The sequence below is a fragment of the Aedes aegypti genome, chromosome 1 (genome assembly GCF_002204515.2).
Source record: "Aedes aegypti strain LVP_AGWG chromosome 1, AaegL5.0 Primary Assembly, whole genome shotgun sequence".
Taxonomy (NCBI): Eukaryota; Metazoa; Arthropoda; class Insecta; order Diptera; family Culicidae; genus Aedes; species Aedes aegypti.
The window spans coordinates 301,613,371-301,626,395 of record NC_035107.1 but is presented as its reverse complement, the minus strand read 5'-3'; the positions used below and the strand labels follow the sequence as shown (position 1 = coordinate 301,626,395).

Here is a 13,025-nt window from a genome sequence, read left to right as displayed (position 1 = left end):
AGCAGGTGCAGCTGGTCAGGAGAAGCTCAGTGGCAGTTGTGAGATGAGGAGAAGTGTTGGATAGCAGGTACACACTGTAGTGAAGATGTCTTGGGTAAGGATTGTAGAGGTAGTCGAAATAGATTGTAAATATAGATATGTTGATACCCAGCCATGGAATAAAAGGGAGGAGCTGGCTTGTAGCAATATAAGTCAGTAGCCTGCGATTGGAAAGGTAGCTTGGTTGTTTTTATTTGTCATCTTTATTTTCAACAGGAATTCTTCTAGGGATTTTTAAGAATTACTCCTGTCATTTCTCAAATGTTTGCTGCAGATATTCCTACAAGCATACTTGCAGAAAATTACCCCCTATAGGAATTATTTCGAAGATTTCTTAGATATTTCTCCAGAGATTCCAACAGGAATTTCTTTAGAAGTTAGGAATTCCTCCAGGGATTCTATAAGAAATTACTTCAAGTTTTTTTTTTCAAGAATTCTCCCAGGAATATCTTCAAGAAAATCGTTACATGCATCACTCCAAAGATTTTTCCAAGTAATCTTCAAGAAATTTTCCCAGAGTTTCGTTATTGGCATCGAAAACTTCTTGTACAAATTCCTCTAGAGATTGCCTCATGAATTCCTCCAAGGATTTAATCAGAAATTACCCCAAAAGTGCCTACAGGAATTGCTCGAGGAAATCCTTCACTGAGGAAGTTTTTTTTATAAAACCCCTGGATAAATTCCTGGGGGAATCGCTGGAGAAATACTAAGTAGAGGATCCAGCTCTGGAGGAACCTCTAGAAAAATTTGAAGAATGAAGAAATCCTCAGAGTAATCCCTAGAGATCCCTGGATGATCCCCTCTCGAAAAATATATGGAGAAATCTTGAAAGTATTACATGAAGGAATCTCAAGAGTAATCTCTATAAGAATATCTGAGAGAATCCCTTGAGGATTCCTCGCCTAATCCCTGGAAGATTCCTTTGAAAATAATCTCTCCAGAGGAATTCTTAATGAAATCTCTGGAACAATTTTTAGTGGAACACATGTTGAGATTTCTTCTTAATCTTCTTCTGGCATAACGTCTTCACTGGGACAGAGCCTGCTACTCAGCCTAGTGTTCTTATGAGCACTTCCACAGTAACTAAGAGCTTCGTATATCGGGTAGCAAGTACGATGATACTATATGCCCAGGAAAGTCAAGTATATTTACATTACGAAAAGATCGGCTAGGAAAGATTTGCCTGGAGTAATTCTTGGAGAAATTCCTGAAAAATTTGCTAGATAAATCTCTGGAGGAATTCTGGAAGAATTCCTGAAGGAGTTTCTGGAGAAATTCGTGTAGGAAGCTCTGAAGGATTACCTGGGTATATTGCTGAAAGAATCCCTGGAGAAATTCCTGGAGCTATCCTTGGAGGAATCCCTGGAAGTACCAAAATAAAGATTATGCGCGAGGAATCTCTGCAGATATTTCTGGAGGAATCCATGAAGAAATGTTTGGAGAAATACCTGGAGAAATCCATAAAGTGATTTTACTAGAGGAATCTATGTAGAAATTTTCATAATGTAGCCTCTGGAGAAATTCTTAGATAATAAATTTTCTAGTTGTTTAGCATCTATTGAAATTCTCAGAGTTTTTTTCTGATAAAATTCCTAGAGGATGATTCCATAGTTAATCTTTGAAGGAATTTCTAGAGGAATTCTTAATTAAATCCGCGGAGGAATTTTTAGAAAGCCAGAGCGAATCTCTGAAGGAATACCGAGGTAATCTATGGAAGATTACCAGGAAAATTCCTTGGAGTAATTCACGTAACGGTTTTCCAGGAGCTTTCCTTAATGAATTCCTGAAGGAATACCTCAAAAAATCGTGAAGTAACTGCTTATAGAATCCCTTGAGGAATTCGTGTAGGAATCTCTGAACCTAGGTAAATTGCTGAATGAATCAATGAAAGGTTACCTGGATTATTATTGATGAAGGAATCTTTGAAGGATTACCTGGGAGAATTGCTGAAGGATTTCCCGAAGGCACTTCAGGAGGAATCTCTGGAAGAATCACTGTGAAAATTATGCGGAAGGAATCTCTGCAGAGATCACTGGATGATCCTGGAAACCATGGAGCAATACCTGGAGGAATCCATAAAGGGATTTTCCTAGAGGAATCTAGGTAGAGATTTTTCTAATGTCTAATCCCTGGAGGAATTATTAGTTTTTTTCTGATAAAATTCCTAAATGATGATTCCATGGTTGAGAATTGGTTTAGAAAGCAAAAATAAACCACTCAAGGAATTTTTGAGGGAATCTATGGAAGATTACCTTGAAAATTCCTGAAGAATTTCTTGATGGAATATCTGGAGGAATGCATGGAAGAATTTGTGATGAAACATCGGAAAAACTCCTTGAAGAGAATGTTCTAGTGTAACCCCATGGAGAAAGATTTGGAGATATCTATGCAAATAGAGTTATTCCAGGATGAATCATTGAAGGAGTCTCTGGAAGAATCTCTGAAAGAATATCAGGATGATTCGCTTGAAGAATTCCTGGTGAAATATCTGGAAGGATTCCTGGAAGAATCCTTGGAGAAATTGCTGGAGGAATCCCAGAAATTGTTGGGTAAATCTCTGGAGGAATCCCTGGAGATATTTCTGAAGAAATTCCTGGATAATCCTTGGAGGAATCCATGAAGAAATTCTTAGTTTTTTTTTCTGATAATATTCCTAGAGGATGTTTCCATGATTAATCTTTGAATGTTTTTTTAGAAAGCCAGAACGAATCTCTGAAAAAAAATCTGAGGGAATCCATGGAAGATTACCTGGAAAATTCCTTGGAGTAATTCACGTAAAATTTTTCTAGGAGGCATTCCTTATGAAATTCCTGAAGGAATCCCTCAGAAAATTCGTGAAGTAATTTCTTGTAGAATCCTTTGAGGAATTTCTGGTGGAATCCCAGGAGAATTTATTGATGGAATCTCTGGACCAATCCCTAGAGGAATCCATGGAGCCCTGCAGAGGACTACCTGGGGATATCCCTATGTATCCTTGGAGGAATCCATGGAAGAATTTCTGATGAAATATCTGGAGTAATCCTTGAAGAGATTGTTCTAGTGTAACCCCTAGAGAAAAACTTGGAGACTTCTCTGCAACAATCCCTCTAGAGTTTTTTCAGGATGATTCCTTGAAGGAGTCACTGGGCGAATCTCTGAATAAATATAAGGATAAAACGCTTGAAGAATCCTGGGGGAAATTCCTGGAGGAATCCCAGTAAATATTTTACTTGGAGACTCTATGAGGGATTCACTGAAGACATTCCTGCGGAAATTTCTGGCGAAATTTATAGAAAAAATCCCTGTAGAGATTTCCAGCAGAAATCCCTGCAATAATCATTGGGGGAATCCCTGCAGGAACTCATGGCAGAATTCTTCGAGGAATTGCTGAAGGTATTCCTGGAACCCAAAAAATCATATTTTCTTATCACTTTTTGGAAGCATCCACTGGTGATATCCCTAGTAGAATCCCCGAAGAAATTGCTGAAGAAATTACTGTAGATTATCTTGGAGGAAGTGAAATCCTTAAGGAATTCCTTGAGAAATGTCAGGAAGAGTCCCTGGAAACAAATTGGAGATATATCAGGAAGAATACTTGAAATAATCATTGGAGATTTTTCTGAAGGCACTTCTGGGGAATTTCCTGGAGCCATATTTGAACTGGTCCTAAAATTGCATTTTACGGTCAAATGTTCTTATTCGTCAGTGACAAAACGTCTTTTTACTTATTGGCATTAGCATTAGCATTAATCAATTCGCACAAATTCGTAGGTGGTACAGTCCTAGAGTATTGTATGAGGGTTGCATCCTTCCCGTCCGTTACCAAAGACAGACATTTGGGATCAATCCCTGGCTCTTAGACAAGAACGCTTACATAAGAAAAATGTAGAGAACTCTACGACCTCTCATAGGTGTTACGGGATATTGTGAAGTGTTAAAGGGAAGGGTTAGGCCATAGGATACGTTCGGTAGACGTGGGCTCAATGAGCTGCACATTGAAATGCACTTGCTACCGGAAAGCATTGATTTCATTTTCTTCGTGTTGCCATGCAAACGTAACGTGAAAAACGAACCGCATCACAAAGGTACACCGACGTTTCGAAATTTCTGGTAGCGAACGAAAAAAACACACTTCTACTCCGGTGACGCGTAACACGAATCTGCTCACTTGGACTTTGAAGAGAGCATTCACAAAACGATGAATAAATTGATAAATTGACGTAAAACAAAATGGCTGCCAAAGACATTTGATATGGAGAATGTCGGTCCCCCAAGGAACATCGGAATATCTTTAAAACCAGATCACCAATGACATATATCGACATAGACTCTTTAACTAGAAGAGTTTTTTGAGAACATGTGAAAAAATGGTGCAAAAATATCGAGTAACAAAAAAGTTATCAAGGTTTGAATATGTATATTGCGGCAAAAATGAAGCTGACGGTAGTTAATCAATGCTTAGAACAAGAAATGGCAAGTTGAAAAAAAAACGCACATCAAATGTAGCTTTATTTGGATACTAATTAAGGTTAAATCCATCATTGTGCACGTTATATGAAGCGTAGCTCACTTTGTGTTGGAGGCCCATTTCCTAGGGAACTGCACAGATCATTTGTGTACTTAAATACAAATGATCATAACCGAAAGCCGCATCCGAATCATTCCTTCCAGTCCAAGCCTGCCTGCTGTAAACGTACCGTATAATACCTGGATCGTTATCTGCAAAAGAAGAGTTGATTTCAGTAGTAGTATTTACACGTTCATGGAACAAAACCCCAAATGTAGGCTATCTTTTGTTGCATTTCAATCCGCTTTTGTATGCAGTTATTGTTTTGGCAACTCTGAATACATTTACAGTCCTGTCAACAAAGCCAGTTTTTCTATCATCCAAGAGGCTTAAGGTGCATCTCTCGAATTGTTCAGGATTGGTGAGATCTTTCTAATAAAGTTTTTTTCGTGTTATTACTTCTCCAAATTATTGCCGATATATCGTCACACATATATTAAGAAATCACAAATCTTTTCTTTTCACTAAATTTAAAATGTGCTGAATTTTAATTCTGGCAACCCTGCCAGCTTATCGTTAATCTGGCTATATTCACCAAAAAAAAAACTATTTTGAAATTTCCACTTTCATTTCCGGAGCTTTTTCTGTATTATCCGTGACTAGTACACACTCCACCGGAAGCGGTGGCAGGCGCTTCCTCCTCGCTGGCAGCACTTCCTCCCCCTTCTGGCGAGCGACTTTTTCCATCAACTTGGCGCACTCGCCGGGCTTCCGACGCTCGAGAATGATCCGGTGGTTGTGGAAGCCGCGCAGTTTGATGATCGGTTTGTCGTCCCTCTTGCCGCGTCCGGTGGAAGCACGAGCCGAACAACTGTTGGAATTGGAGAGAAAGGTCGGATTACTTCATTTGTATGGAAAAAAATGAGCGATGGACTCACCCCAGTACTCTGTCCTGATTGCACGTCCAAAATTGCAGTTCTTCGGTCGTTTTTGCACGAGTGTACAGGTAACCATCGACGCATAGCTGGGTTTTACCGCGTTTGCTCATCACAAAAGAAATGTCTGTAAGTTTGATAGGAGAAAAAAGTTATTTCAACGAAACAATAAAATTGTAGTACTAGATCATAAAAATTTGAAATGTAATTTTTCGTTGTTCGAATATTTTTATTAGACGTGAATCAAAGCTTTTGCCACTTCAGCAATTGAAATGAGAAAATATTGAAGTACTAGAATTTACAAATCCCGAACCCATTACTTTGACCCGGAAGCTTTGCCCTCGTCTAGGACACACTCCACCGGCGGAATCCGGGGTGACAATCGTTTCCCCTTCTTGGGCAACACTTCCGCTTCTCGTTCCAGGGCAACCTGGCGCAGCAGTTTGGCACTTTCGCCCGGCTTGCGGCGCTCCAGAATGATGCCATGGTTGTGGCCGCCACGCAGTTTGATGGCTGGCTGGTCGGCCAGTTTTCTGCGGCCGGAAATGGCGCGAGCCGGACAGCTGTGGATCGGATATTCAAGGGAATAACTCAGTTACGTGAGGAGAGAAATTTATAGATGGGATACTCACCGTAGAACTTTGTACTGGCTGCAGGACCAATACTGGAAATCGTCCGTAGTTTTGGATCGGATGTACGGATAACCGTTGACACATAGTTGAGTTGCTCCTCGCTTGTTTATTGTGAACGCGATATCTGCAGGGAACAAAAAAAATAGCCTTGATAAGTCATACGGTAGGGAAGTTGCAGTACTAGATTAATTATTATTGTGGAAGTAACACTAGCTTTAGTTTTCGAAGACAGAAACTTTAGATCACTGATTCCGTCAGATGTCGTACTAGATTAGCTACAATAAATATTATCAGAAAACTAAAAAAAAAACAAATTGTGTTATTCATCGATGTATGTATTGTGTTTATTTAGATTCTTTTTAAATTTAGATTCTTCAATTAATGTTGCTAAATTGTAAGTATTCTCAAGGACGTAGTCAGCAGGGATGATCTTGGCAAGAAAACTGTAGAGCAGGCCTGCCAAATGTACGGCCCCGCGTGCGTGTCTGGCTGGTCTCTACCGTTGGTACCGATCATAACACTAATATCTGGTTCGTTTGCTGCCCTACCAAGAATGTTCAATTTAAGGAGCTGATTTTATATCAAGTTCGAACAAATCTTATTGACAAAAAGTTTATGACCCACTGAATCTAAAAGAGCATCCTCGAAAACTTCATATAGGATTCTAAGAAGAAGCCAAATTTGGGACTTCATTCTAAGAAAGCCTTGAAAAGGATTTTCAAACAAATACTTTATGAGGTTCTGACATAACCATTAAAAAATATCTGATTAAAGTTTTTCTTTATTATAAATGAATTTAAAAAAAACTGGACAAGTTCTTACAGGGCTCAGGAAAAAAAATCCAAATAATCCTTAACTGGATTCTAACGTAATCATGATCATAAGTTTCACAGATTCTGGCAGAAACAAATATCTGTTTTCATTTTTTGTAAAATGAATTTTTATCACGTATATTTGATTTTACCAGAAAATTTGAAATCGCCGCATAAAAAAATGATTGCCCCCCTACACACTATTGTTTTTGAGATTTGGCTCGCGATTCAAAAAGGTTGGGCAAGCCTGCTTTAGAGGATCTTGCAAGACACTGTTCAAAAATAATTTAGCTCTTTGGCTAATTTGGCTCTTTAGCTCTTTGGCTAAAGTGGTCGACAACAAACATCACAAGAATCTCTTCGCTAATGATTACACCAGAAATTCGAGAAAATTAAAAAAGGTTTAAGAAAGGACGGGAATTTATCCTAATTTCATTTATGCCCCCACTGGAATCTGATATGACCTCTTGAAAAAAATAAAATAAAGCAAGTTAATTGCCATGAAACTTCATTTTTCTCAACGAATTGCATCAAAGCTCTTTCTACGAATACTCCAGAGACTTATTCAAGAATTTATGAAAATATTTCTCAATGGCCTCATTTAATATATTCTCCAGATATTTGTGTTTCAAGGTTAGTAGTGTTTGATCCTTTGGTCGCGTTGCTTGCTTCTGCGGGGGCGAGTGATGCGGACAGGATCAATCGTGTTGCGCGTCGCTCGCGCGGCACGATAGTATATAAGAGTTGCGGATCGCGTGATTAGTGTTAGTAGTGTTTGATCCTTTGGTCGCGTTGCTTGCTCCTGCGAGGGCGAACGATGAACACTTGTTCGGCATACAGTTCATTTATCGAATAATATCGCGAATCCGGTCAGGCGTGAATATATCAAGGATCGCATCATCAACCAAAGATGACTCCCAGATCCTTACCTTATCCCACTAACCCAATATCCTTTCCATGACAACTATGGAGATGCAGAAGATTCTTCGGTCTCTAAAACCAATGGTTGTCTAACTAACATTCCTTCCCTTCCCCGATGACCGTAAGGACGTGGCCGGCGCCGTTATTGACTTCTAAAGTTTGAGCTCTCGATTTGTGCACATTGAAGAATGGTAAGCTAATCCCAAGCCCCATTCACTAAATCCCTGTGCAACTTCGATTGCTCTGGTCAATCATGGAGTAGCAACTACGAATTGTACGGTCATTTATGCTCATGCTCATGCTCATGCTCTCCAGATATTTGTGTTTCAATTTTCCCAGTTTCCATTTAGATTTTTCAAGCAATTGAAACCAGGTATTTCTCCAATAGTCTAAGAGAATCCTTTCAAGGATTTCCTCATTGAGTATAGCCTAGCATAGACTGCCTGTCAACGGTGGCTACACAGTGTTTGATCGGAACTGGTAAGCATTGCACTTCGACCGAAATGTATAAAAGATATGACTTTCTGTTAATTCTCGAAGTGCACATTTTAGCAGATCTCATATTATTGATCAACAACGGCGCTGGCCAAGTGCTTACAGTAAGTTGGGATGGGGAAGGAATGCTAATGTATAATCATTGTTGCTTCCAAGGACCGAGGATACTTCTGCATCTCCACAATCACCACAGGAAGGTTGTTTATTAGTGAGGGATGAAAAAGATCTGAGAGTCTTCATTGATACGCACTCTTTAGGACCTGAACACTAATTTCTGTAGTAAATTGAGCACATAAATCAACATACCAGGTGGTAAACTTGCATGCAAGTTAACTGAAATTGATGAATAATGCATTTTTAACCTTGAATATCTTAAAAAACAGACGTGGTATGACATTTCTGAAAACGGCAATAGCTTCAGCATCCCCAAATTTAGAAAATAAGAGGCATTTTAGTGCTTGAGACAAAACTTGTTCCGCTGTGTAATTCTTCAAAATATTCCACCAGGATTTCTTTTAAAATTAATAGAGATCCTTTCAAGACAGGGATTATTTTATTAACCTTTCATCGGGAGTTTAAACTGACACTTGTTGTAATTGTTCATGCCGAATATATCAGCTTTTTTTCTAATATTTAGCCTGAGATAGCCGTTGGGAAAATGCCCTGACGTGGCAGCTGATACAAATATTATAGCGAACAGGTCTAATCGGGACATAAACCAACAAGTTTGCTTGGTCAGGGTTTCGATTCAATTTTGAGAGTAATATTCCCTGACTTTTGCTGACCTTTCAGGCGGACTGAATTTCCTGGAAAATTCCAGACGATTTTTTTTTTATTTAATTCGTATACGACCGGGTTACGATTTTTTTCAAATTATTATTGTGAACGTTCAGTTCAACTGATTTAGACGATTTTCACCACATGCAATCCAAAGACTTCTTGTTTCATATGCTGACACAAGTCTTCTTCTTATTCTTCTTCTTTGCATGACGTCCTCACTGCTTCTCAGCTTCAATGATCACTTCCACAGTTATTAACTGAGAGCTTTCTTTACCTAAGGTGTCATTTTTGCATTCGAATATCGTGTGGCAGGTACGATGATACTTTATGAGCGGGCAAGTCGAGGAAATTTCCATTCCGAAAAGATTCTGGATTAGTAGCCGCGGACTTTAACCACTCGACTAAGGAAGGCCCCCATGCTGACACAAGTAGACTAATTAATTCTCAATGACCGGAATTATTCAGTTATCCTCCTGGGTCAGGTTGGGTAAAAATTCGATCAATTTCCTTTTCTGAACAGTTTAGATACCTCAAATTCAACAGAAAACGGTAATTAGGTGTCCTCGGATAATATTGTGGTATCGTGGGGCAAGCGATTACTATTAAGGCCAGTTTAACGTCATCCGGAAGATCAGGAACATCCGTAAAAGTATACATAGGGTGCCGGTGCCATTAGTGGACTACCTAAGCTATAAAAAATCATAACAAAATAACGAAAAGCCTTAACAGAGATCTTTTGGCGTCAACAGAAAGATTTCAACTTCTACTCTATGGGTAAAATATAAAAAGAGTGATAAAACTTATTTTTTTACATAAAATCGCTTGAGCCACTATTGGTACACGTGTTCCAGTAGTTGCGCTTGTGCTCCAGTACTTAGTAGACGTTCGGGAATGATACAAAGAATTTTGAACAAAATGGTAAATTTTTACATAGGTTTAACATTTTTTCTCTCGGAACAGCAACTAATATCTTTCGAATGAAGAATAAAGATCATCTCTGGGGCTTTTCTTCATGTTTATACATCCATTTTAAAAACTGCTTCCATCCGTTGATCCACTACTGGAAACGACGACTTTTTAATAAAATAAAAAGCTGAAATTTGGCAAATCGACTAAACTAGAGACGATCTTTCCACCAAAAATAGCACATGTCGTTTTTATCGAAAAATGTACGTTTTGTTCCATAGTCCAATCTACTGGTACATTACAACCATTGGTACCGCCGCCCTATATTAAAAATTGAGCTAGGATTTTTTTTCAATCGATTTGCAGTGATGAATTTAAAAATTAGTATAGGGAGCCAGATCCTATTCTTGGCACTTTTGATTCACTTCGGCAGTGGGGTTTTTTGAAAGCTGTAGAGTCCATACTTGGCTACAAGATGCTTCCATGCATAGTTTCAAAATCGTACCAATGAATGCGTGGTGTCGGACTCGTATCAAAGTCATCGCCGTCATCTGGTCTTGAACGGCCTCCGTAAGATCCGAAAGAGTGGACATTTCTTGAAAATTGGTTTTGAGAGCAACGATTTTCTTTTCTATCTTTATCAACAAGATTTTTAGCCATAGGACCATAGTTTATCTCGGGACCAACGGCTTTACTTCCTTTCCGAAGGAAGTCGTCACTATGATATTTCACGTCATAAGTGACTATATCGGGGATGGAACTCGATCCCAGGTCCTCGGCGTGATAGTTATGTGTTCTAACTACTACACCATCCGTGCGATTTTCCTTGAACGGCGTTTTTCATTGTTATTTATTTAATAGGCTCAAGCGCCAAGGCTCAAACGGAGTGGAACTCTTTATGATTGATTTAAAAATTCATATTGCTTCTTAACATACTAAGTTAGTTTTGGGGAACTGTAAAACTCGCGATGTGGTCAAGGCTGTAGTGATTTCTGCGTAATTATTCCATCACTGCCTCTCTGCTTCATTTCATCAACTTTCAAGATACATATGTCCATTTTTATGGATGTTTCGGATCTAGAAATGGCCATTCTTGATCATACCGAGGCAACGATGGTATACTCATTTGAAGTTCATCACTGCACATCGTTTGAAAAAAAAACCAGCTCTCTAGGTCATCTTTCAGGATATGTCCACTTTTACGGATGTTCCGGAGACCTGGACGGCAATCGGTTGCCCCACGATATCAATATTAGTCGCGGATACATAATTTCCGTTATCTCTTTAATTTGAGGTGTTTAAACAAAAAAACATAACCCGGTAATCGTAACCCGTTCGGATACGGGTTAAATCGAAACAAGTATGATTTTTACAATATGCATTATGCATTCTATAACTTATCGTTAGAAAAAAAAATCAATTTCAAAAATGGAAACTATTGTTGAAAAAAAATCAAGTTACTATTGATAAACAACTAAAATAATTAGACCGGTAACGAAAAAATAACATTATTTGTTCGAGCATTTTTGTAGAAACGTTTTCTTTTTTCAATCGAAATCGTAGGAAAGGAAGGATAAACCTTTTCAAGCATCCTCGAACAACAAATTAGCTAATTGAAAATGCTCAATAGGTGTCTTTAACACGTGCTTCTTGGATTTGCCTGAGAAGTTAATTATCTTAAAATAATGATTCAAGAAATACTTAAAACCTAGTAACAAAAAATAAAGTTTAAAAATTGCACGTTTGGAAAGAATTGTTAATGCTTTAATTTTCGAAGATTTAGAATTTTTATGATTAGCCTGTTTTTTTGAAGATTGACGGCAGAAAATCTCGGAACCTTAATCAATTAAAATATAATAAGTACATGAGCATTATTAGTTAACCCGTATAGGCCTTAGTGAAAGCAAAAATTCTAAAACCCTCACCGCTCAGCGAATTCTTAACGGATTCAAATGATTTTTTGTCAGTATACTGGCACCCATTTCTAGTTTCTAGAAGTAGACAGAGGAACGCAGAAATATTCCTGTGGCCGGAGTTATTCCGGTGGATCACTCCCAAGTAACAATTTCAGTGCTTTTATCATAGATGTTATTATGTAGGTTTTATTATAGATATACCCATTCCTAACAGATTTAATAAAGCATTGCAAAGTGCCAAACGTTCTTTTCGGTAAAACCCACTTTAAAATGCTTTGTAGATATCTACAAGAGCTCCTGTTAAAACTTATTTTCTGGCCACATTTTTTGATAATAAATTGTATTTTGAAGGAGCTGTGTAGTGTCTATTAAAACCTATACTTAAAACCTCATCTTGTTTGTCTTGTCAAGGCATAAGTAAAACTTCTAAGACTACGCTAAGTCATGTTAAAGCCTTCTTAAATCTCGACTGTCTGATGCATGTTATTGGAATGCAGTCTGTGTGTGGGTATCAATATCATTATGTTGATAATGATAATCACGTAGTTAGTTATGCAATATTGCAATATTGAATCTTCCGATTTATTTACCTTTTTGACAGCACTAGCTTTCCTGAGTGCATTAAGTTTAAGTCAAGGCTCCCAAAAAACCAATTAGTCTTAGTGCAGAACAAATATTCTGGTTTAGGAATATTTTAGCCAGTGAGGGTTTTGCGCACGGGTTCTTAAGATCAAAAGCGTTTATGAATGATTATATTGTTCGGAATAATCACCAATTGATCTTAAACCATCCCAGACAAGACCAGCAAGATTTAACTGGATGGAATCCATTTTTATTGTCGTCGTTTCGGATTGATAATTACAATATGCGTGGGAAATTCCAATTTATGATTGAGATGAGCATGAAATCATTCTGAAAATGGAATGGAGTAAAATATTGGATAGCCAATAAATACAAGGGTAGATGTATTCATACGATACAAAACTAAGAAGTTTAGAAACGGGTTTAAGGTATAGTCTTAACAACCTCCTGTAGTGTGGGCCTCTTCGGGCTTAACAGAGTTTTATCAAAGGTTGATTAAGGTTATTAAGGGCCGATTTCTT

The 13,025-nt window shown here is 38.2% G+C and overlaps 1 protein-coding gene across 4 annotated transcripts in view; it reads right to left on the bottom strand.

Annotated features, from left to right (window-relative positions):
- LOC5573536 (modifier of mdg4) overlaps positions 1–13,025 on the bottom strand; it is a 419,719-nt gene that overhangs the window by 157,683 nt on the left and 249,011 nt on the right. Inside the window, exons 7-8 of one of the 4 annotated variants that reach the window (XM_021838272.1) lie at positions 6,093–6,216; positions 5,669–6,023 (exon numbers count right to left, since the gene is read on the bottom strand). The exons of the other annotated variants lie outside the window; for them this stretch is intronic. Of the exons in view, the coding sequence (XP_021693964.1) occupies positions 5,777–6,023; positions 6,093–6,216 (371 nt within the window). The 3' untranslated portion in view covers positions 5,669–5,776. Of the gene's footprint in view, positions 1–5,668; positions 6,024–6,092; positions 6,217–13,025 lie in introns of those variants that run through there. 4 annotated transcript variants of the gene reach the window in all.